Genomic DNA, 26,043 nt, shown 5'->3' with positions numbered 1-26,043 from the left:
TTAAATGGAGGCAGAAAAAACGCTGCTAAAAGCAACGTGGCCAAACGTGCAATAACGCAAATGGAAAAAGCTACTGAAAGCACGTTTAACAGCTGCTTTTTCCCGGCATTAGAACTAGCTTTGCAGCACGTTTTTTCTTACGTCCCGTGTACATGGAGCCTAAGAGTAGCACAGGATTGGAGAATCTGTTTAATGGTATACTTACCAGCTCTGTGCAATAGTTTTGTAGAGCAGCCCCGATCTTATTCTTCTCAGGTATCTTTCTGGCGCTCCTGGCTACCATCCCCCCACCCGCCGAGTGCCCCCATAGCAAGCCACTTGCTATGGGGGCACTTCTACACAGTTGCTCCCAAGTTCAGCCCTGTGTGTTCATAAGACACAGATTGCGGCTCGGCCACGCCTCCCGCTCCCTCTTCACTGACTGTAAGCCTCAATGGCTCCTGCTGCTGTGTCTGAGGAAGAGAGCCTTTGCTCTCATGCACATGCCCGGATTGAAATTGGGCTCAGGTAAGTATAAGGGGGAAGCTGCATACTGAAGTTTTAATACTTTAATGCAGAAAATGCACTGATTTAAAAAAAAAAAAAAAAAAAACCTTTGGCCTTTACAACCACTTTAATTTTCCACTGCTTTGACCCACAGTCAGATGGCAATGGGCTTTAGCACATAGCTCTGAGCCGCCCCCTCTCCAGTAAGCACTGGAGGGGCAGAATGTTGGTTGTCACTGTTCTCTACTCTGAGAAGATCAAGAGCTGAGAGCCCAGCAGTCGTGATTGCTCAGTTCTCTGTCTTCTAGCCGAAAAAAACGCAGCAGCACAGAGGAGAGTATGAGGATTTATTTTTATTCACCCCAAACTGGTGTTGTCATATCTGTCTGGAGTTCACATAAATCCACAGTCCTACATAGGTAAAGACCATCTTTAAAAGTTAAAATCCATGCAAATATAAATAACACAAATGTAGCATTGTATCCATTAACACATCATTAAAGGTATTTATTTGTTTTTAACTGCAAGGAGTGCAAATACCCAATTTTGACCTGGCATCAGCCCCTTGCAGCTTTACAGCAACATAAGGTGCCAATCGGTTGTGTTGCAATGCTCATGTTTTGACAAGGAATATGTTGGTAGGGGCAGAGAACACAGTGATAGAGATAAGCTCATTAGTCTGCTGCTTTTTCTTTAAATGTCCAGTCATAGACTGGGGGTGGTGCAAGTCCTGTAAGAATTGTATAAAGCTTAACTCCGGGCACAACAAAAATATTTACTAGCTACAAGGGATATAAATGTACTTTGCGTACATCAAATATCTCTGCAAACCAAGGTATCGCCTTGTAAAAGTAGTAGTGACATAACTGTGCACAGCCTGTGCAGAGAGCAGAGCTATGGGGGGGGGGGGGGTTACAAGACCAGTGACTGCACTCCAGAGAGCCAGTAGCAGTGACCAGTCCTTATTACAGGAAGCTCTTGCACAGAGGTAAAGTTTCACACTGGATTGCTGCACAGTTATGAAAGAAATACATAAAGCACAACAAGATTTAAGAACACATGGGGCTCTTGACAATATTCGCTTATCCTCAAGTTTAGTTTTAACTGCAGTAGAAAAAAAAAAAACAAGACTCCTGCCATAGAAGGTATATGGCAAAGCTGCGTAAATCACAGAAAGGTGTGGGCAGAAATATAAAGCTTTTGGCAGGTAGGCCAGTTCTCTTATATGTATATCATCTGCGTATTCAGCAATCTGCCTAGAGTTCATCTTTAAATATTTATCATGTGTCATTTATACTTGTTCACAGCTGGATTTAGATCTTTCAGGTGAGTTAGGCTGGTTTCATATGGGCAGTCCGATCAGGTCCGCCTGTCAGTTTTTCAGGTAGACCTGATCACACCAGCTATTGTTCTCTATGAAGGGGCGGTTGTCAGCAAACGTGTCCGCTGACACCCGCCAGCATCCGATTTGATCTGCCAAAAAACACTCGGATGGGGGATCCGTTTCTCAGCCGTCCAGCGGATCGGATGACAGTCCGTTTCCATCCGAATGCCCCGTAGAGGACAGTGGGGCTGTGTCTATTTCCTCTGTGCATAGTGGAGCAGACATGGACCTATAAACTGCCTATTTAACAGGGTTCAACGGGGATCAGCGGAGAGATCCAGTAAATATGAACCTATTTTCTAATTCCTATATACAATGACTAATATTGCTGGCATTTTTTTCCTGTACAGCAGTACTAATTAAGGAAGTGGCAATAAATAACTATTTCAGGGTAAATTCAATGAACCACATCTAGGAGTATAAGCACAGCACCTACAACGGTTGGCACATTCAATAGAGCAGTTAATCAAGAGCATTCCTACATCAACTATTTTATTTTACCTATATATAAATGCAAATCAAAAGCATCCCACCAAAGAGCACGTTGACATACCTTTACTTGTTGATGCAGCTCCATATCTAGACATTCCAACCTATTGAGAAAGAAAAACCATAAATTATAAACGTACAAAATAAAAATGAGATTTTTGACATACTGTATAATCCATATCTCTGATGTTCATTGACGGACACAGCTCCTGATATTCTTAAACATTGGGTTATATTTCCCCCTACATGAGTAGGACACTAGGCAGAAAAAAAATCTGGCTATGCCTATGAGCAGTCCCAGGGGTATGCTCCCTCTCTCTGTTATAGGTATTCAGTTTAGTTACAAGCAGTGTCAGAAGAATTACAACTCCACAGAGGGGTGGGTGCTGTGTCCATCAATGAACATGAGAGAAATGGATTTTTACGGTAAATGGATTTTACGTTTTCTTTCGTTCATTGACGGACACAGCTCCTAATCTTCATAACCACTGGGACGTCCCAAAGCAGTGTTAAACATGAGGGGTGGGAGCAGCAAAAAAAATTCCCAAGGCTAAAAACGGTAGCCAACCAGGCAACAGGAGCTCAACCAAAACAATTGAAGTCCACCTGAAAAAAAAAATAAAAAAACAATACACCCTCAAAGAGGATCAGGTCCTCTCAACAGCAGCCTGTAAAATCTTGCAGCCAAAAGAAGCATCCGCAGATGCCAACACATCCACTTTATAAAACTTGTGAAAATGTGCGCCGACGACCAGGTGGATGCCTTGCAAACCTGCATCACTGACGCTTGATGACGGAAGGCCCAGGAGGCTATTAGCGTCCTAGGGGAGTGCACCTTAACAGGGAAAGGAGGAACCTGACCCTTGATGGAATAGGCTTGAATCACTGTGTCTGATCCATCTTGAAATGGCCGCAGAGGAAGCAGACAACCCTTTACGAGGCCCATCTGCAAGCACAAATAGAAAGTCTGACTTCCGGAAAGACTCCAAAGCTGCCAGTTCTACCTAATTGCCCGTACCACATCCAAGACATGCAAGGCAACTTCCTTCGTATGTTTAGGACTGGGTTACAGGGAAGGCAACATAATGCCTTCATTAAAATGAAAAATCAGAGACAACCTTTGGAAGGAACAACGGAAAGGGTCGAATACTTACCTCATCTCTGTGAATCACCAGGTAAAGGTGAACGACAGGCTAACGCCACCAGTTCTGACACCCTGCACACAGAGGCGATAGCCACCAACACCGTAAGCAGGGGAATGTCCAAAGGGTTCTCAAAGGGAGGCTTCCGGAGAGCAAAAAGCACCAAATTGAGGTCCCAAGGTGGCATTGGAGACGGCACTGGAGGAACCAAATCTCAGCCACCCTGAAGAAAGGTACGCACCAAGGGTGTGGAGAAGACTGCTCTCGGTTTGTCAGACCAGGTTTGTTTGGATCTTTCAGAGGAAGCCAGGCTTCGAGCCTTGTCAGTCGACCCTGAGGAACGAAAACACTTATGAGCCGAGAAGGAAGGCCCATGTCTAAGACAAGGTTTCTTGCCCTTAGTCGCCTGCGTAAAAAAATTACTCATTAACCCCCACCCCCCCGTGAGACCTTTAATGTCATCCAGGGTAGATCCAAACAGGGGATCTCCTTAAAAAGGAAGATTAGTCAAGGCCCTTTTAGAAGTCTGGTCCGCAGACCAGTATTTGAGCCAAAAGACACGCCGAAGGACCACTGCCAAAACAGAGAGCCGAGCCACTAGGGAAGCCGCATCCAAATAGGCACCACAGAAACTGCAGCCCCTGGACCAGCTGGTCAGCCAGTGCAGCAAAACCAGGGGGGGGGCTGTTCCCCCTCCAGGTCACATAGTAAAAACTTAGCCTACTTGCAGTTTGCGTCACTAGGGCAATAATGAATACCGGCCTCGGTGCTCCACCAGCCAGAGTGTACATATTGCGGGCCACAGCCTACGCCTTTCTGTCATCCTGATCCTTAATGGCCGGGGACTCTTCAACCGGAATTATGGTTGCCTTGTTTAACCAGGAAAACAGGAGAGTCCACCACCGGTGAAATAGTCCACATCTTAATAAGAGACCCCTCATAGGGGTAATGCCTAGTAAAGCCCTTAGGGACTCCAATGGGACGCTTTGGTCGTCCCTACTCCTTAGCGACAATTCTGTCAAAATAGGCGGGGAAAGGAAACCCCTTGACCGCTCTGGATGGCTTGTGAGTGCCAGGGAACCTGCGCCTCCGTCGCAGCTGCATCCTCCATCTTCAAGGTCTCACGCAGATACAATCAGTGCTTCCACCAGTGCCTTTTCGAGTGCGGTTACAGATATGGCAAAAATATTCTCACCATCAGAAGATTCTGGGCGCATGGTGACAGACCCAGCAGGGTGACCAATGTCCGCGGCGGCCGAATAAAATTCAGGATCTTATGAGACAGATGAGACAGGGGAAGGCAGGGGGTGCTTTCTGCTAGCCCGTCGCCTGAAAACCACCTCCACCCGGGGCACAAAGGACTCCAGGACCGCCATCAGTGCATCGAGGGATGGTTGGAACCCAGAGGGCCCCACAGCCTCAGAGAGGGGATCAGGTGGGGAGATGTGCTCCATGAGTCACCAGCGGGACCGCACAAAACAGGTGTAAAAACACTGCAAGGGACACCCCCCCACCGCGCAGGCAGCACCATCCAGTCGCCAGGCACAGAGCACCAATTGATCCTCAGCAGAGAGGGAGAGAACCCCACCAGACAACATCCAGCAGAAACAGGCACCTGAAGCCACCGGGATAATCTACACTGCACCCATTGCAATCAGGAAGTAATAGGGGTCCAGGAGTCAGCACCAGGGGATGAGGAGGGGCTCCCAACGCCGAAATGGCCACCCACATGGCTCCACTGTCATGGTCATTGCTATTTCCAATGGCAAAGCACTGCAAAATGGCCTCCGGACTACACAAACATGGCCGCCAAGCATATAAATCACAGGCTACAACAAAATGGCGTCCCCATGCGGCACCACAAGGCCTTCCACGGACCCGAGAGGGATCCCTAGAAGGGTGTACCACTAGCGGGGGGGGGGGGTATACCCACTGGAACTGCCTATAGGCGTAGACTTTTTCTGCCTACGCTGCAGTGTAGGAAAAAAAAAAAAAAAGTGTACCTACAGCAGGGAGAGGGAGTATACCAGCTGGAACTGCCCATAGGCATAGGCAGACTTTTTCTGCCTAGTGTCCTACTCCTGTAGGGGGCAGTATAAACCAATAGTTAAGAATATCAGGAGCTGTGTCCGTCGAACAAAAGAGAAAATGGGATTTTTCTCTTACCGTAGAATCCATTTCTCTGATGTTCATTGATGGACATAGTTCTTCCTCTTCTTGACCGTAGGGTTATACTGCTCCCCTACTGGAGTAGGACACGAGGCAGAGAAAAAGCTTGAACACGCCTATGGGGCAGTCCCTGGGGGTATACTCCCACTTCCTGCTATAGGTATTCAATTTTGTAACAAGCAGTGTCAGAAGGAAAAAACCCAACTCCATAGAGGGGCAGGTGCTGTGTCCGTCAAAGAACATCAGTGAAAAGGATTTTACGGTAAGACGAAAATCCGATTTTCTCTTTTGTTCATTGATGGACACAGCTCTTCATCTTCTTGACCGTAGGGACACCCTAAAGCAGTGTCAAACTTGAGGGGTGGGAACAGCAATAAAAACAAAGGTAACTTGGAGATCAACTGTCAACTGGAGAGCGCCTGAAAAAAAAAAAATGGATTTTTGTAAGATCTTACCGTAAAATCCTTTTCTCTTAAGCTCATTGACAGACGCAGTCCTCCTTGATTAATATCAACTCGGGTTATACTGCCCTCTACAGGAGTAGGACTAGACAGGAAAGAAAAACGTTCTGGCCACACATTAGGGGCAGTCCCAGAGGGTATATCCTCCCTCTCTCTGCTACAGGAAGTCAGTTATGTCACAAAGCAGTGTTTAGAGAATTTAACCCAACCCAACTCAAAAACAGAGGGGCGGGTACTGCGTCTGTCAATGAGCTTAAGAGAAAAGGATTTTACGGTAAGATCTTACAAAAATCAATTTTTCTCTGTCGCTCATTGACAGACGCAGTCCTCCTTGATTAATATAAAATCGGGAAGTCCCAAAGCAGTGCCACAAATGAGGGGTGGGATAACAGAAATCAAAAACCAATCTAGAAGGCCCAACTGGTGCCGACTAGAACTCTTAAAGGCTCATCAGTCAAAAGGATGAGACTCCCAACAGGAAAACCCTCGAGGTAGACCAACGGTCTCCTCAAATTGCGGCCTGCAAAACCTTGCAGCCAAAAGAGGCATCCGTCGATGCCATCAAATCAACTTTATAAAATTTTGTAACGGTATGAACCGACGACCAGGTAGCCGCCTTGCAAACCTGGACCACTGACGCCTGATGGCGGAAGGCCCAGGAAGCACTAAGCGCCCGAGTGGAGTGCGTTTTAACAGGGAATGGAGGATTCCGATCCTTTAATAGAATAAGCCTGTACCACCGTCTGTCTGATCCATTTGGAGATGGTCGCGGCAGATGCAGGCAACCCCTTTCTGGGGCCATCCGTGATCACAAAAAGTGAATCCGTTTTACGGAACGATTCCGTAGTCTTCAGGTATACCGATTGCCCGAACCACATCCAAGGAATGCAACGCACATTCCAGAGGATGACTGGGCTTAGGACACAAGGAAGGTAGCACTATATCTTCATTCAGATGAAAGTCTGAAACCACCTTAGGAAGAAAGGATGGCTTCGGATGAAGAACTACCTTATCCCTATGAATCACCAGATATGGGGAATGACACGATAATGCAGCCAGCTCTGACACCCTGCGTGCAGAAGTGATAGCCACCAAGAAGGCCACCTTCTGTGATAATGTAAGCAAGGGAATCTCCCTAATATCTTCAAAGGGAGGTTTCTGCAGAACCGACAACACCAAATTAAGATCCCAGGGCGGTAAGGGCGCGCGCACTGGTGGAGCCAAGTGCCGCACCCCCTGGATGAAATTCCGCACCAAGGAATGAATAGCCAGAGGCTTCTGAAAGAAGATTGCCAACGCTGAAACCTGACCCTTGATAGTGCTCAAGGATAGTTTCTGCTCAACCCCCTTTTGCAGAAAAGCCAAGATTCGGGTCACCGAATAGGTACGTGGGGGAAATCCCAAAGATTCACACCACGCGATACAAGTCTTCCATGTGCGATAATAGACTTTGCTGGAAGTCGCTTTCCTTGCTTTAATTAGAATAGGAATAACTGAAGCTGACAATCCCCTGTCCTTCAGTACCTGGGTCTCAATGGCCAGGCCGTTAAATCCAGCGACTGTAAAGCACGATGGAAGATCGGTCCTTGAGACCGCAGATCCTCCCTGAGAGGAGGTCTCCAAGGAGCGTCCGCGACTTGTCTGCCCAAGTCGGCGTACCCGGCTTGACGAGGCCAGCCCGGAATTACCAGGATAACTGGAGTTCCCTCCACCTCTATCCTGCGGAGAAATCTCAGCAGCAACTTGAGAGGGGGGGAAGACATACAGTAGCTGATACTGCCCCTACGGGGCGCTCAGCGCGTCTGCTGCGTCCGCTAGAGGATCGCGGGCGCGAGCTACCAACCTCCGCGCCTTCCTGTTGCCAACAGATCCACCTCCGGGATGCCCTACTGAAGACACAGCTGGTGAAATCCTTGGTGATCGAACTAAGTTACCACCATGGCATAGTCTGACTGGATCCGAACCGGGCTGCCCTAGAGCTGCTTGGTCCAGGCAATCAGACAAAGTCTGATCGCTCTCAGTTCCCATCGGAAGTGATAACTTTTCCTTAACACTGATACTGGTTGCACTAATGCAGCACAAAGGGGTTAAATACCTGCCACTGGTCGGTCACTAGTAGATGAGACCAGCAGAACTGACCTGACACCGGGCGGGGGGGGCGGGCGGAGCGGCCCTTATTAGCTGTAATTATGTGAGAGCTTCACTTCCCTGACAGGCATGTATATCCGCTGACTGGGAAGTGAAGCTCTCACATAGTTACAGCTAATAGCGGCAGCTCCCCCCCCCCCCCCCCCCCGCCCGGTGTCAGGTCAGTTCTGTTCTCATTCACACATAGTCGTGCTGAGCTGACAGGGATGGATCACATTAGTTCTCTCTATAGCGGCCGCTCGCCCCGCCCCCCCGCCTGGTATGTCCATTCATAATGCACAGATCGTAGTAGGGACGTCATTGAGAGGCGGACGGCCGGCCAGAGGCGGGACTTTTAAAACCTGCCCTGCGCTGTGCTGCGCCCTCCTCCTTCCCCACGGCGGCCATATTTATTTTCGGCAATATTAACCCATTATCGGCCGATAATTTTGGTGGCCGAAATTTCGGTGCATCCCTATATTTAAGTGCTTTAAAGTGCCGATATATACATCAAAGTCCAAGCCAATTCATGCAGAAATACAATAAATAAATATATTGGATGCTTGGATCTTGTGTGCTCCGGTGATCAGGTGTGTCACACTTTTCTTCTTACCAAATTAAAGCAGGTCGCAAGGACCTCCAACGCCTGCGATCCCTTTATATTAGGTGGATCAAACCTTACAAACTTCTTTTTAATTTAGACAGAATATATTGCTCCTTTCTCCTATTTCTCCGATGATCCAAGGGACATCATGGCTGTTGTTTAACAACCCCTCGCTACCTGGGATACAATTCACATGATAGAAGAGCGCCGCTCTCAAGGACTGCAGATCACAGCTAGATAGGCGGGTCCTGCTTTATGTGCTAATACAAGTGTCCCATAAGCTGTGGGACGCATCTCACCATACCAGGAAGTACACCAGGTGCCTTATCTCACTTCCTGGTATGGTGAGATGCGTCCCACAGGCGCCAGGCGCCTTCACTTTTTTTCTCCTGCTCCTTTTATGCCAGGGTGACAGAACACATCCATGCCAGGGTGACCGCCATAAGAAAAAGATAATTTTTCTTAGAATTATTAGTAGAGCAGGGATAGGGCTCCGCTCCTTTTATGCCAGGGTGACAGAACTCATCCATGTTAGGGTGACCGCCATAAGAAAAAGATCATTTTTCTTAGAATTATTAGTAGAGCAGGGATAGGGCTCCGCTCCTATTACACCTATATGTGTGTGTATATATATATATATATATATATATATATATATATATATATATATATATATATATATATATATATATATATATATATATATATATATATACATACATACATACATACATACATACACACACACACACACACACATATATATATATATATATATATATATACACACACATACATACAGTGCCTTGCAAAAGTATTCAGCCCCCTTGAACTTTGCGACCTTTTGCCACATTTCCGGCTTCAAACAAAGATAAAACGAATTTTTTTGTGAAGAATCAACAAGTGGGACACAATCATGAAGTGGAACGAAATTTATTGGATATTTCAAACTTTTTTAATAAAAAACTGAAAAATTGGGCGTGCAAAATTATTCAGCCCCCTTAAGTTAATACTTTGTAGCGCCACCTTTTGCTGCGATTACAGCTGTAAGTCACTTGGGGTATGTCTCTATCAGTTTTGCACATCAAGAGACTGAACTTTTGCCCATTCCTCCTTGCAAAACAGCTCAAGCTCAGTGAGGTTGGATTGAGAGCATTTGTGAACAGCAGTTTTAAGTTCTTTCCACAGATTCTCGATTGGATTCAGGTCTAGACTTTGACTTGGCCATTCTAACAGCTGGATATGTTTATTTGTGAACCATTCCATTGTAGATTTTGCTTTAGGTTTTGGATCATTGTCTTGTTGGAAGACAAATCTCAGTCCCAGTCCCAGGTCTTTTGCAGACTCCATCAGGTTTTCGTCCAGAATGGTCCTGTATTTGGCTCCATCCATCTTCCCATCAATTTTAACCATCTTCCCTGTCCCTGCTGAAGAAAAGCAGGCCCAAACCATGATGCTGCCACCACCATGTTTGACAGTAGGGATGGTGTGTTCAGGGTGATGAGCTGTGTTGCTTTTACGCCAAACATAACGTTTTGCATTGTTGCCAAAAAAGTACGATTTTGGTTTCATCTGACCAGAGCACCTTCTTCCACATGTTTGGTATGTCTCCCAGGTGGCTTGTGGCAAACTTTAAACAACACTTTTTATGGATATCTTTAAGAAATGGCTTTCTTCTTGCCACTCTTCCATAAAGGCCAGATTTGTGCAGTATACGACTGATTGTTGTCCTATGGACAGAGTCTCCCGCCTCAGCTGTAGATCTCTGCAGTTCATCCAGAGTGATAATGGGCCTCTTGGCTGCATCTCTGATCAATCTTCTTGTATGAGCTGAAAGTTTAGAGGGACGGCCAGGTCTTCGTAGATTTGCAGTGGTCTGATACTCCTTCCATTTCAATATTATCGCTTGCACAGTGCTCCTTGGGATGTTTAAAGCTTGGGAAATCTTTTTGTATCCAAATCCAGCTTTAAACTTCTCCACAACAGTATCTCGGACCTGCCTGGTGTGTTCCTTTTTCTTCATGATGCTCTCTGCGCTTTAAATGGACCTCTGAGACTATCACAGTGCAGGTGCATTTATACAGAGACTTGATTACACACAGGTGGATTCTATGTATCATCATTACTCATTTAGGTCAACATTGGATCATTCAGAGATCCTCACTGAACTTCTGGAAAGAGTTTTCTGCAATGAAAGTAAAGGGGCTAAATAATTTTGCACGCCCAATTTTTCAGTTTTTTATTTGTTAACAAAGTTTGAAATATCCAATAAATGTCGTTCCACTTCATAATTGTGTCCCACTTGTTGATTCCTCACAAAAAATTACAGTTTTATATCTTTATGTTTGGAGCCTGAAATATGGCAAAAGGTCGCAAAGTTCAAGGGGGCCAAATACTTTCGCAAAAGCACTGTATATGTGTGTGTGTGTGTGTATATATACCCCTACACAGAAGTTCAGATGTTATGTCTGCCTCCAAAGACGCCCAAAAAATGCCTAACGCCTGAAACAAAAACGCCCAGGTGTGAAAGGAGCGGAGCCCTATCCCTGTGCTACTAAAAATTCTAAGAAAAATTATCTTTTTTTTCTGGTTCTGGACATGCTACAGAGCTGAAACTTCACAGGAACACTTTTTAGACCCCCCAGACACTAAATCCAAAGAAATCTCTTTTTTTTTTTCAATAATTGGCTCTCTATCAAAAACGACAATTTTAAGAACTTTTTTTTGTGTGATTGAGCATGACCCAGAACCATCATATTCTGATTGGCTAAATACAAAGTCGTACAAAGTCGTCTATCATACAAGTCGCGCTGAATATGCGCAAAGTCGCGCTAAGGTCGCGCTAACAAGTTGCCCCTTATGAGGCGACTTAGAGGTCGCGGTAGTGTGAACCGGCTCTTAGGCTCCGTTCACATGTAGGCGTTTTGGGGCGTTTTTGGGGAGTTTTTCTGCTCTAGGATCAGCTCTCAAAACGCCCAACAAGACAAATCCTATTCATTTCAATGGCCCCTGTTCACATCTGAGCGTTTTGACGCTGTGAGCAAAACGCCCAACGCTCAAAAAAGTACATGAGCTTCTTTTTGGGCAGATTACAGGCATTTTCCATTGATCTCTATTCAATCTAAAAACGCCTGCACAAAAATCGCTGTAAAAATCGCGGTAAAAAAACGCACGAAAACGCTACGCTCGGGTGTGAATGTAGCCTTAGTCATTGTGATATATAACGTCTTTATAAATAAAACCAAGTTACATAAACAAAAATATTGCTTTTTGACAAACAGAAATGCAACTTTAAAATACAAAAAAAAAAACAAAAACTGTAAACTCTATTGGCTGTAATGTCATTGCACATATTGCCTGAACATATTACCAACATTAAATATTAAGAGAAAAAAATAGAAGAAAAGCCTTTTTCTTAATTTTTTTCTCTTTGAGCAGCTTAGTAGATGCCCCCTACTTAAGCTTATGTGGTAGTGCAAGTCAAGTTTAAACTTGAATTTGATATTATTACATGCTTTGGATGGAATTGTGTTGCTGATTTAGAAATGTCCAGGAGAGTAGTGTTTATTTTGATATCAATTTTAGTCATAGTCTTAGGACTAAAATGTCATTTTAGTTTTAGTCGTATTTTAGTCATCTGAATTGTTCTAGTTTTAGTCGACTAAAACAGTGTTAATTTAGTCGAAGAAATTAACACTGATTGACACATAGGCTTTTATGAGGTCAAGTTTAGGAGCTTTGGCAAGAAAAAGTGAGTGAGAATAAGGCTCATAGCCTTTTATCTACAGGGTCTTTAAAAGTCAAGTTCACCTTTTGGAGCACGTTAGACATTACACCCGTATTTATTAGAGTTTTAGGTTACATGCTCTAGCACCTCTCCCAACACCCCCCGATCCCCCACCCCACCCTGACAGCGAGCAGGGCTTCCTCTCTACTGCACTTGCTGTCACATTTCAAAATCACATTTATTCACAGCACCCTGTGAACTAATAAACTAGAAGTCTCATCTGCCTCCACGAAAAACTGAAACATTATGGGAGTGGTTATACTAGGCTGTCCTTATAGCTTTGTTTTGCCAGTTTCCAACCTCCTAAAGGCAGTTGCATAAACCTATGTACCTAAATTACCATCCTGTGTACTTTAAAGAAGTTCTTCACCCTAGAAAAAAAGCAAAGTCAGCAGCTACATAAACTGTAGCTGTTGACTTTTAATAAAAAGGATACTTACCAGTCCAGGGATCCATTGCCATCCTCACCCGGGCCGGTTCTTCACCATCGGTTCCTCAGCGCTGGCATGTTTACTAAGGGAAGCTGGCTGGGACTCCTTGCGGCATCATAGCTGGCTTCCCACAGCGGATGTACGAGCTGCGCTGTGTGAATGGGACACATTCCAGGGCTGCGGCAAAGGACGAACTTCCGCTTCAATAGCGTAGGTGATCGAGCCGGAAGTGGGAATGGGTACTTGCTAAAATTGTTTTCCACATTCAAGTTCAAATTGCTAGTTTCCAATTTCACACCTAAACAAACAACTAAAAGTTGACTGGATGCTAGGGATCCACCGATTATTGGCAAGGCCGGTATATCGAGGGCCGATAGGTTGGTATCGGCCCCCAGAGGTTACCGATATTACTGTATTAATATTAGTGTATGTAAAATCCTAGCATCCACTTTATTAGCGTTTTAAATAAAGTCCAGTGTGTGTTTTTGTAATCCAATAGTGTGAAATACCTTCATTACATCGCCGCTTGACCCTTCCGTGACCCCCAGCAGTCAGTGGGGGGAGGAGAGAAGGACAGCAGAGCGGGAGATGTACCCAAGGTATTTCACACTAATCTAATACCCAACACTTCAGTGTACACTGCAGAGGGGGAGGGGCTGAGTAGGAGATTAGCGAGGAGAGCCCGATACCGCCATTATGTAAACTTGTTTTCATATATTATCGTGAACTTGAGTCCAAGGGACTTTCAGACATGTTTATTTTCTTTCTTTTTAACACCGTTAAATCATCATAGATTTGGAACTTGTTCTTCACTTTTCATCAGGACAAGCAAACAATGCCAAACTGTAAATATGCAGACCGCACAATTGCAGCTTCAGACACCTACATTTTATTGAGTAGTTAAAACAGGAATGGAGTATTTGGGAACAATAAAGAGGCATAGGAGCATTCTAAAAAAAAAAAAAAAAAGTGCGCAACATAATACAGCAATGATATTTCAACTTTTTTTTAAAAAGCTAAAATAATTTAACCAAACAATGACTATGCTAGCCTAAAAACATATCAGTTGCAGTAAAGGGATAGTGAGGTATTTTCTGGAATTAACAAAAAGACTAAATATATGTATGACCCCTGCACTACACCAATATAGGACAAATAAAATTAGCTCAAAGACACACAGCGATCTGAAAAAAAAAAAAAAGAGCTGCTAAACACAAATATGTGTAATCACTTCACATAAATCATAAAATGAACACAAAAAAAAAAAAAAAAAAAAAGAATGGTGCAGCACTCCCTGTAAGCAATATATACCAAACTTATGATTAAACCAAATATGTACTGCATAAAATGTTTTGAACCCATATACAAACAATATAATCCTTCAATATTTTAACGCGGAAAGTCCTAAAAAAAAAAAAAAAAAAAATAACTTTATATAAAAGATGAAAACACTGATGACGGGGTCTTTAAAGTGATTGTAAAAATGGATTTTTGAAAGATCTTACCGTAAAATCCTTTTCTCTTAAGCTCATTGACAGACGCAGTCCTCTTGATTAATATCAAATCGGGTTATACTGCCCTCTACAGGAGTAGGACACTAGGCAGAAGGAAAACGTTCTGGCCACACCTTAGGGGCAGTCCCAGAGGGTATATCCTCTCTCTCCCTGCTACAGGATGTCAGTTATGTCACAAAGCAGTGTCAGAGAATTTAACCCAACCCAACTCAAAAGTAGAGGGGCGGGTACTGCGTCTGTCAATGAGCTTAAGAGTAAAGGATTTTACGGTAAGATCTTACAAAAATCCATTTTTCTCTGTCGCTCATTGACAGACGCAGTCCTCTTGATTAATATCAAATCGGGACGTCCCAAAGCAGTGCCACAAATGAGGGGTGGGATAACAGAAATCAAAAACCAATCTAGAAGGCCCAACTGGTGCCGACTAGAAGTCTTAAAGGCTCATCAGTCAAAAGGATGAGACTCCCAACAGGAAAACCCTCGAGGTAGACCAACGGTCTCCTCAAATTGCGGCCTGCAGAACCTTGCGGCCAAAAGAGGCATCCGTCGATGCCATCAAATCAACTTTATAAAATTTTGTAAAGGTATGAACCGACGACCAGGTAGCCACCTTGCAAACCTGAACCACTGACGCCTGATGGCGGAAGGCCCAGGAAGCACTAAGCGCCCGAGTGGAGTGCGTTTTAACAGGGAATGGAGGATTCCGATCCTTTAATAGAATAAGCCTGTACCACCGTCTGTCTGATCCATTTGGAGATGGTCGCGGCAGATGCAGGCAACCCCTTTTTGGGGCCATCCGTGATCACAAAAAGTGAATCCGTTTTACGAAACGAGTCCGTAGTTTTCAGGTATACCCTGATTGCCCGAACCACATCCAAGGAGTGTAAAGCAAACTCCTGAGGATGACTGGGCTTAGGACATAGGGAAGGCAATACAATGTCCTCATTCAGATGAAACTCTGAAACCACCTTAGGAAGGAAGGATGGATTCGGACGAAGAACAACCTTATCCCTATGAACCACCAGATATGGGGAACGACAAAATAATGAGGTCAGTTCTGACACCCTGCGTGCAGAAGTAATGGCCATCAAGAAGGCCACATTCTGGGATAAAGTAAGCAAGGGAATCTCCCTGATATTTTCAAAGGGAGGTTTCTGAAGAACCGACAACACCAAATTAAGATCCCAGGGCGGTAAGGGCGCGCGCACTGGCGGAGCCAAGTGCCGCACCCCCTGGATGAGATTCCGCGCGAAGGAATGGGTAGCCAAAGGTTTCTGAAAGAAAATTGCTAACGCTGAAACCTGACCCTTGATAGTACTCAAGGCCAGCTTCTGCTCAACTCCTTGTTGCAGAAAAGCCAAGATTCGGGTAACCGAATAGGCCCGTGGAGGAAATCCAAAGGATTCACACCACGCAATACAAGACCTCCATGTGCGATGATAGACTTTTCTAGAAGTCGCTTTCCTTGCTTTAATTAAAGTAGGAATAACTGAAGTTGACAATCCCTTGTCCTTCAGCACCGGAGTCTCAATAGCCAGGCCGTTAAAGCCAGCGATTGTAAAGCAAGATGGAAGATCGGTCTCTGAGACAGCAGAACCTCCCTGAGATGAAGTCTCCAAGGAGCGTCCGCGACCAGCCTGACCAAGTCGGCGTACCAGGCTCGACGAGGTCAGTCCGGAGTTACCAGGATAAATGGAATTCCCTCCATCTCTATCCTGCAAAGAAGTTTCGGCAGTAACTTGAGAGGATGGAAGGCATACCGTAGCTGATACTGCCCCCACGGGGCGATCAGCGCGTCTGCTGCGTCCGCTAGAGGATCGCGGGCGCAAGCTACAAACCTCCGCACCTTCCCGTTGAGCCAAGATGCAAACAGATCCACATCCGGGGTGCCCCAATGGAGGCACAGCTGGTGAAATACCTCTGGATGAAGAGACTATTCCTCTTGATCCAGAATCTGACAGCTGAGATAATCTGCCTGCCAATTTTCCACCCCCGGAATGAATAGCGCAGAGAGAGCTGGAACAACTGTTCCGCCCAATGAAGAATGCTGGCCACCTCTATGGCCGCCAGGGCACTCTTGGTGCCCCTTGGTGATTGACATAAGCCACGACCGTGGCATTGTCCGATTGGATCCGAACCGGGCTGCCCTGGAGCTGCTCGTCCAGTAAATCAGACAAAGTCTGATCGCTCTCAGTTCCAACACATTTATCGGTAACCTGGAGTTTATCAGAAGAGCATCGGAGACCGAAGCCACCAGACCAGAGACTCCCTGGTCCGCTCGCTTAACCGGATCCGATTGTCCAGGGAATCGGAATTCCGATTCCATTTGAGAAGAATCTCCTCTTGGAGAATTCGGGTATGAGACTGGGCGAACGGTACTGCCTCCAGGAGGCCACCATCAGTCCCAGCCAGTTGAGGGACAGCAACATCCGAATCGTTGACTGAATCTTCTGGAGTTTCTCCGCAGGGAGAAACACTCTTGCCAAGGATGTATCCAAATTTAGGCCCAGATAGTTCAGTCTCCTGGTGGGAACCAGGGATGATCTTTGGGAAAAGCGAAGAAAACGCTGATGTCCTGCGAAGATGGGGATATGAAGATAGGCATCCTAGATGTCTATGGACGCCAGGAAATCCCCCTGATGCAGGGAGGCCACCACTGTTCGGATGGACTCCATCTCTCCCAAGACCAGAATTGGACGCACCTTGCCCTCTTTCCTGGGCATTGTGAACAGGTTCGAATAGAACCCCTGAAACTGTCCAAGGAACGGGAACTACCACTCCTTGTTGCACCAAGTCCATTACTGCCCCCCGCAAAGCATTTAAGCGATCCGGGGATAGTCGAATATTGGAAGGGAAGAATCGCACCGGTGGAAGTGATCGAAACTCGATCTTGTATCCCGACCGTATGACCTCGCGAACCCCCTTTGTCCGGGATTCTGGAAAGCCATGGATCCGGAAACCGGTGAAGACGTCCCCCCACCCCAGAGATGGGTGGGGGCGCACCTCCCGGCTGTATTGGACTTATCTTCAGGCTTGGCTGAGCCGGACTTTTGTTTACCCGACCAGCAACCTTTGGAGACCCCCTGAAGGGGCTTTGGAGGGCTTCGCCTTATCGCCCGCCCCAGCGGAACGAAAAAACTCTTTATGAGCAGAAAAGGAAGGTCCTCGTCTGTTACGAGGTCCTTTACCCTTAGTCTGTGGCAAGAAAGTGCTCTTGCCCCAGTGAGATCCTTACAATCTCACCCAAACCGGCGATCCCCTTGAAAAGGGAGATTAGCCAACCCATTCTGTCAATGTTTGTGAAACTAAACCAATGGCAACCACTGGCCTAAGGGTTGACCCTATCCGGGAAAAAATGGAGCGGAATTCCGCTTCCACTTTTCGATCCACCGGATCCCTAAAAGACGGAGCGTCCTCCAACGGGTTAACAGTGGCTTTATTGAGTCTGGAAATCGGTGAGTCCACCACCGGTGGTACCGTCCATCTTTTTAATGAGGGATTCCTCAAACAGATAGCACCTAGCAATTCGTTTGGAAATAGCAGGGGTTCGTTTTCGGACGACCCCATTTGGGCAAGGGAAACCCTTCGCCATTTTGGTAGGCTTGCTAGTACCAAAAGGAATATCAGTCTCAGCTACCTCTGCCGGTGTAACCTCAAGATTTAAGGTTTCCCGGACAGACACAACTAGTGCATCCACCAACACTTCTTCTTGTGCTATGGCGGAGGCAGAAGCGTCCTCCTCACTGTCTGAGGAGACCGTACCTGAGACAACAGCCCCAGAAAAGAGACCTGCGGCTGCAGTGACCATCTCAGAATACGTATCTGAAGTATCAGATGAAATAGGGGTAGGCGAGGGTCGCTTTCTTGACCCCCGTCCCTGACAGGCTACCTCCACCCGGGATACCAAAGACTCCAAAACTGCTGATAATGCATCAATCACAAGAGGGGTACTGGAGGGTCCTGCGGCCACCTCGAGGGGATCAGGTGGGGATACATGTGTGGCAGGGTCCATGATTATACAAGACACTTGCCAGCAAACAAAAAAAATAAATAATTGCAAAGAAAAAACATTTTTTTTTCTTTAGTCCCCCAGGGCAATAGCGCCCCTCAGTGTTACCAGCTTGGACCCCACAGAGAGAGAGAGACCCCAAGGCTCACCACCTGATGCACAGAAGTTTCTATCAACCTGCTCCCAGCACTGTCTGTTACAGACAGGAAGTCTTTGGCTTGCTTTCCCGGGTAAAGGAGGCGGCTCCGGCCCTTCACACGCCTTCCGGCGCCTCCCAATTACTCCTCGAGGTGTTTGGTCATCTCAAACATGGCCGCCCCCATGCTGGAGACACGAGGCTACGCCAAGATGGCGGCCCCGCGCGACCTGCGGAAAAATGGCGGCGGCCTGTGGAGGATGGCAGCGGCTTGTGGCAAGATAGCAGCGGCCTGCGGGAGGTAGTCATCGGCCTGTGCGGCCTGCGAGAGGATGGCGGCCTGCGAGAGGATGGCGGTAGTCCAGGCACAGGCATCGGCCTGTATTGCACCTTATGTATCAGGTAAGATGCTCCATCCTAATAGTAATGCCAGCCACTGACTTCAGTCATGGTCCCTTCTTCCGATTGTCAGCTCCCAAACCAAGCCTTCTGGTTCCTATTCACTAAATCACCCTCAAGAGGGGGATCTGTGACACCCGTTATAGGATAGAGGGGGGATCCAGGATTGAAGGGGGGGGGGGGGGGGGGGAGTTATTTCTTTTGTGCACAAGGTGAGTAGGTGTTGCCACCGTCCCTAAAAGATATATATTGGGGGTTTTTTTGGTGCCTCAAGCCAAGTCAAGGGTGGGACTTTATGGGCAAGTAGATGCAAGTATTGATGTATGAGTATACAATATGTATAAAATATATACAAAGAATAATCAAAGATATATGGTTCCACAAAAGGATGAAGAAGTCAAAATAAATTTATTTACAAAAATAATTTTCCAAATATATTGGATAACATAATGGTGAGTATAGTGCTTGGGGTAAGGAGCCCAAGTGTGAAAAGGTAAGAAACAAGTTGATTCCGAGGAATCAGTGACAATGGTGCAAAGGTGACAAGTTTTAGGGATTTTTGGGCTGTTTTTCAGTAGATGTTAAAAGGACTAGGTGTCCTCCCAAAAAGGTCCCAGTTTGCTGACGCGTTTCGGCTCACAGGCCTTTTTCAAAGCTTAAAGTCACTCAGTGTTTGTTCTATGAAAAAGAAAGTTGTATTTCAGTTTATTTAGGGCCTTAAATTTAACCATAGGTAGAATACAAAAAATGGGTAGAAAAATATTTCCACATACATTAATAGGGCTGGCGGCTAGTGCGTCAGGGTCCCCTGTCCTTATTGTAGTCACAGCGGGATCAAGTTCTGCGCAAAGACCTGGGATGGTATAGATGAAGGAAGAGGGTAATCATTGGATACTGTGTGTCCAATTTGTATCTTGAATGTGTATTTGATGTATTTTAAGGTTTGTGACCACTTACAGTTGCGGGGGTTAGTACGTGCTTCCTCATTGGGGGGGGTGGTTATTCCTCCCTCTGACCGTGCCAAATGCTTGGTCTACAATGTATAGTAATAAAGTGTATCAGAGCGGTCTGTTACATAGTTTTCATTAAACTTCCCAGTTAACTGAAAGAGTGCTTGCAACAGTATATAAGGTGACTTGTAAGTGCCAAATTTTTATTCATGGATAGGGATTCCCCTATATGACTTACATTTAAATGGTCTTTGAATAAGCAGAGTGGTTCATCCGGTCGGCGCAGGTAGTGTCCGTCTCCTTCCTCCTGTTAAGGAGAAGTGAGAGCTGACTGTTGATCCCCGGCCTTTTAAAGACGTCCGCACATGCGCAGTAAGTTCTGCATGTGGGACGGCTTAGACTCCGAGCGTGACGTGGCGTCTGTATAGTAACCTGCGCTTGTCGGATGCGCGCGCAGGTTGCCACGGCCCGTTGTGAAGGACGCTCTCTGGCCGCCAGCACGGAAGAAGGTACCCTCCTTCCCATGATTGGGATTGGTGGGTCCCGGGCCGCCCCTACATCGGAGTGTAGGGGCTACCCGTGCTGGGTGTGACTAGAAGGAATGTGGTGGGCCGATCTGCACTGCCGACAGCCATAATCGATGTATGTGGAGTATCGCAATATAGATTGGATAACAAGGACTGGTCTTTTTTATAAATTAATAGCCATAGGCAAAACAGAGTATGCTAAACAGACATGAACAACAAGATCATGTAAATGCAAATATAGATAAAGGAAATAAAACAATACATAAGGGTAAATAGAAAACGATTTTAAGCAGTAGGATATATTGATCCCACTTAGGGGTGGCTGATGGATCAGCACGGAGCAATCTAGATATCTGGACATTCCAGGGTTGTTCCAGGGCCATGTCTGGCAGGATAAGGTGTCACTGGTTGGTATGTCAGTCCAGAGATAATGAGGACCGGTGTATAGAGACATATTGAGGGTTCATATAGCATCGGTCAGTATATGGGTATCGGATAGAGAATGGAATAGATGGATGGATGGTGTGTTAATCTTATAGTTAATTACCATAGTCAATACAGTGGCTGTAAGATTTAGGACACAGTATATAGAGATATATGTTAGTGGCTGTTGGTCCAGAAATGATTAGGAATTGATTGTTGGTGAAAAAAAGGGAAAGTTTTTGAGGAAAGGTTTTTGATTTTTTAATCCGTCTTTCCTGACGAAAAACCCTCCAAAAACGGACGAAAACTCTCGTTCTCGTTTAGTCCAGGTGGTTTTGTGGCTTGGAGACGTCTTATCCACCTCATTTCCATTTGTAGCAACCGTTTGTTCCAGTCCCCCCCTCTACACGGTATGTGTATCCTTTCCAGGGCTGTAAATATTACTTTTGGCATTATGTTTTTGTGGTATTGTGCAACGTGTCTGCCGAGGGGTACGTAAAAATTACACATCTCCATACTGTTGATGTGCTGATTTACGCGTTTGCCAAATTCAGGATTATAAAGGTCCGGTCATCCCAGGGAGGGGCCCGCGTCCACCCACAAACCCGACAGGGGGAGAGGGGGAACATTTTACTCACCATGCCGGAACAGGCGGGCGCCAACTCCTGACAGAACCCCTCTCCACCGAGGTGGGGGGGGCTGTCGACCAATACGGACGCCGTGACTCAGTTTCCAACTGGTCGTCGACGTCCAGGCGAGACGTTTAACTCGCAGGGTCAGTCCCCGTCCAGTGGGACTATGTCGCGGCCGACCCAGCGCGGAGCTAGGGCCTGCACGCGCTCGTAGGCTGACTGGGGTGACCACTGGATCTAACATCCAGCCCGTCGCCCAGTTTCAGCATACTTGCTTGAAGATCTCACAGGAACAACTAGAGAAAAAAGCTGCCTAAAAAAAATTTTCTAAAAAAAAAAAATCTTGCCAGGACCAAGATCCCAGCAAGGAACTTAGGTCCTTACTCCTAACTAGACAGAAAAAAACTGACATCCTGTAGCAGGGAGAGACAGGATATACCCTCTGGGACTGCCCCTAAGGTGTGGCCAGAACCTTTTCCTTCTGCCTAGTGTCCTACTCCTGTAGAGGGCAGTATAACCCGATTTGATATTAATCAAGGGGACTGCGTCTGTCAATGAGCGACAGAGAAAACTGAATTTTTGTAAAATCTTACCGTAAAATTCCTTTCTCTGAGTCCTCCGACAGTCGCCGCCCACTCACAAGTCTTCACCAATGGGTATTGACCTTTTCTCCGCAGGAGTAGCTAGGCAACAAGAATTGTTAATACAAAAGCTTTTAGCATAGACACACCCCTAGGGGCTGTCCCCTCAGTCAATACCTCCCTGCACCAGCATTCCCAACTCAGTTTGGTAGCATAGCAGTAAGAGTACACAAAAACCCCAAAAGAGGGGCGGGGGCGGAGACTGTCGGAGGACTCAGAGAAAGGAATTTTACGGTAAGATTTTACAAAAATTCAGTTTTCTCTTACGTCCTCCGACAGTCGCCGCCCACTCACAAGTCTTCACCAATGGGACGTCCCAAAGCAGTGTAGACATGAGGGGTGGGAGACGCAACCGTAGAAAAGGCAACGCAGTACCCACATCAGAGAAAGGAACCTTACCACAGTAAGAGAACCAACTGGGCAATAGGAAAACGTGCTCAACAGGAGCAACAACCCAGGAAAACAAGTAACCCAGGGGTAAAACACCCCAATAACCAAGGGCCCACAAAAACAAGGGTCCCTAAGAAACTGCCGCACTGAGAACTTTACGGCCAAAGGAGGCATCGGCCGATGCCTGAACATCCACCTTATAGAATTTTGAGAAGGTGTGAACGGACGACCAAGTCGCCGCCTTACACACCTGAGCCACAGAAGCCTGATGATGGTAAGCCCAAGAAGTACTCAAAGATCTGGTAGAGTGCGCCTTCACAGGGAAAGGAGGAACCTTCCCCTTCAAGGCATAGGCTTGCTCAATGGTCTGTCTGATCCATTTGGCGATGGTCGCAGCCGACGCCACCATGCCCTTCCGAGGTCCCTCAGGAAGGACAAAGAGGGAATCCGACTTGCGAAAAGATTTAGTGGACGACAGGTAAACCCTGATCGCCCGGACAACATCCAAGGAATGTAAGGTAACCTCCTTCGGATGCTTAGGCTTCGCGCAGAGCGAAGGCAAGACAATGTCTTCATTAAGGTGAAACTCCGAGATCCTTTTCGGAAGAAAGGATGGGTTAGGTCGCAAGACCACCTTATCCTTGTGAATCACCAGGTAGGGAGAGCTGCAGGACAAAGCCGCCAGCTCAGACACCCTGCGAGCCGAAGTGATCGCCACCAAAAAGGCAACCTTCTTGAACAGAGACAACGAGATCTCCCTGATCTTTTCAAAGGGAGCCTGTTGTAACACGGACAGAACCAAGTTCAAGTCCCATGGAGGCAATGGTTCCCTGCTAGGAGGGGCCAAATGTCGCACCCCCTGAACAAAGGTGCTAACCAATGAATTAGACGCCACAGGGTGTTGAAAGAACGGCCAGAGCAGAAATCTGACTCTTAATCGTGGCCAACGCCAAACGCTGGTCCACTCCAGTTTGGAGGAAAGCCAACACTCTCGACACCGAGTATGAGCGAGGGGAATACCCCCTGGACTCACACCAGGCAAAGTATGCTTTCCAAGTACGGTAGTAAACTTTCCCCGAAGAGGCTTTTCTAGCCTTGATCAAAGTGGGAATGACCTCAGGGGAGAGACCCCTATCCTTCAGGACCTGGCTTTCAACAGCCAGGCCGTTAAAGCCAGCGACTGTAAAGCAGGATGGAATATCGGCCCTTGAGACAGAAGGTCTTCCCGAAGCGGCAGGCGCCACGGAGCGTCGACTGCCAGATTTACGAGGTCTGCGTACCAAGACCAGCGAGGCCAGTCCGGTGCCACCAGAATCACCGCATGCTGTTCCGAGGCCAATCTGCGAAGCAGCCTGGACAGTAGTTGAATCGGGGGAAAGGCATACATCAGACGATACTGATGCCAGGGCGCCACTAACGAGTCCGAGGCGTCCGCCCGAGGATTGCGCGTTCTTGCCACAAACCTTTCCACCTTGTTGTTTAGACGAGACGCGAACAGGTCCACATCTGGAGAACCCCACTTCGCGCACAACATCTGGAAGACATCCGGGTGAAGGGACCATTCCCCCTGGTCCAGGGTCTGGCGACTCAGATAGTCCGCCTGCCAGTTCTCCACCCCCGGTATGTGAACTGCCGTTATCGCCGGGACGTGCGTCTCAGCCCAAGACAGAATGTCGGCCACTCCTGGTGCCCCCTTGATGGTTGACATAGGCCACCGCGGTGGCATTGTCCGTCTGAACCCAAACTGGACGGCCCCGAAGCAGGTCCGTCCATCGCAGAAGGCAAAGCTTTATCGCCCTCAATTCCAGAATGTTGATCGGAAGGGACGACTCCTCCTCCGACCAAGTTCCCTGGGAGGACAAAAACGCCCAGAACACCACCCCAGCCCGACAGGCTGGCATCCGTGGTGATCACCGTCCACAACAATGGACGAAAAGACTTGCCCCCCGACACCGCCGGGGACTGGAGCCACCACAGAAGATCCCTTCTGATGCTGTGGCTCAACGAGATCCGCAGATCCAGGGATTGCGGCCGCCTGTCCCACTCGGCAAGAATCTCCGCTTGGGGACCCCGTGTGAAACTGGGCAAAGGGGATCGCCTCGAAAGCCGAGACCATTAAACCTAGACATCTCATGCATGTCTGGAGAGACGAGTGCCGGTTGTCCCTGAGGGACCTGACCTCGTCCTGAAGTGTCCGAAGCTTGTCTTCCGGTAGGAAGACCTTTGCTTGGACAGAGTCCAGAATCAATCCCAAGTAGGGAAGACGAACCGAAGGACACAGAGTCGACTTCGGAATGTTTATAGTCCAACCGAACTCCTGCAGTGTCCGCATCGTGGTGGACAGGTCGGTCACCAGGCTCTGACTGGCGTTTGACCTTATCAGGATATCGTCCAGATACCCCAAGACAGCAATGCCCTGTGCTCGCAACAGGGCCAGAACCGGCGCCAGCACCTTGGTAAAAACCCGCGGAGCCGAGACCAAAAGGTAGCGCCACGAATTGGTAGTGATCCTCCGGCAATGGCGAATCGAAGGTACCTCTGGTGACCCTCGAAAATGGGGATGTGTAGGTACACATCCTTCAGATCGATGGAGGCCATGAATTCCCCCCCCAGACTCAGGGCAGCCACCACTGAGTGCAGGGATTCCATGCGGAACTTGCGAACCCGCACAAAGCGGTTCAGAGCTTTCAAGTCCAGAATCGGACGCACCTTGCCCTCCTTTCTGGGCACAGTGAACAGATTGGCGTAAAACCCCCGAAATCTGTCCCGATGAGGCACCGGAAAAACAACCACCCCTTGGGCCCGCAGGTCCCGCACCGCCAGGTGCAGATCCTGCAAGCGCTCCGGAGACAGCTGAAGATTGGAGGGAAAAAATCTGCCCGCCGGCCGAGAGAGAAATTCGATCTTGTAACCAGATCGAACGATTTCCTGAACCCATCTGTCCCGAATGTGGGTCAGCCAAGGTTGTAGGAAACCGCGCAGACATCCCCCCACCCCAGAAACGGGTGAGGGCGCCCCTTCAGGCGGAAGTGGTATGGGAAGTCGAACCGGACTGGCCGGACTTCTGTTTCCCTGCCCACGGCTTCTTCTGGGAGCCTTGGCCTTTGAAGGGCTTGCCCTTGGATTGCGACCTAAAGGCACGAAAGGACCCCTGAGAGGGTCTAAACGAGGAATTCCGTTTACCACGGAAGGACTTATGCTTGTGAGACTGGGGTAAGAGAGTACTCTTGCCCCCCGTAACCCCTTTTATCAGAGTATCCAAAGCCTCGCCAAAAAGGCGAGATCCCGCGTAGGGAAAATCCGCCAACGTCTTGCGAGAAGATTGGTCGACCGACCAATTTT

General features: G+C 47.3%; 1 protein-coding gene across 8 annotated transcripts in view; it reads right to left on the bottom strand.

Annotated features, from left to right (window-relative positions):
• PCNX1 (pecanex 1) overlaps positions 1 to 26,043 on the bottom strand; it is a 388,730-nt gene that overhangs the window by 291,249 nt on the left and 71,438 nt on the right. For all 8 annotated transcript variants that reach the window (XM_082275578.1, XM_082275580.1, XM_082275581.1 and 5 more), the window contains exon 4: positions 2,424 to 2,463. In XM_082275578.1, the coding sequence (XP_082131704.1) occupies positions 2,424 to 2,463 (40 nt within the window). The remainder of the gene's footprint in view (positions 1 to 2,423; positions 2,464 to 26,043) is intronic.

This window comes from Pelophylax lessonae, assembly GCF_965119305.1.
Source record: "Pelophylax lessonae genome assembly, chromosome: 13".
Classification (NCBI taxonomy): domain Eukaryota; kingdom Metazoa; phylum Chordata; class Amphibia; order Anura; family Ranidae; genus Pelophylax; species Pelophylax lessonae.
This window is presented reverse-complemented; position numbering and strand designations above follow the sequence as displayed.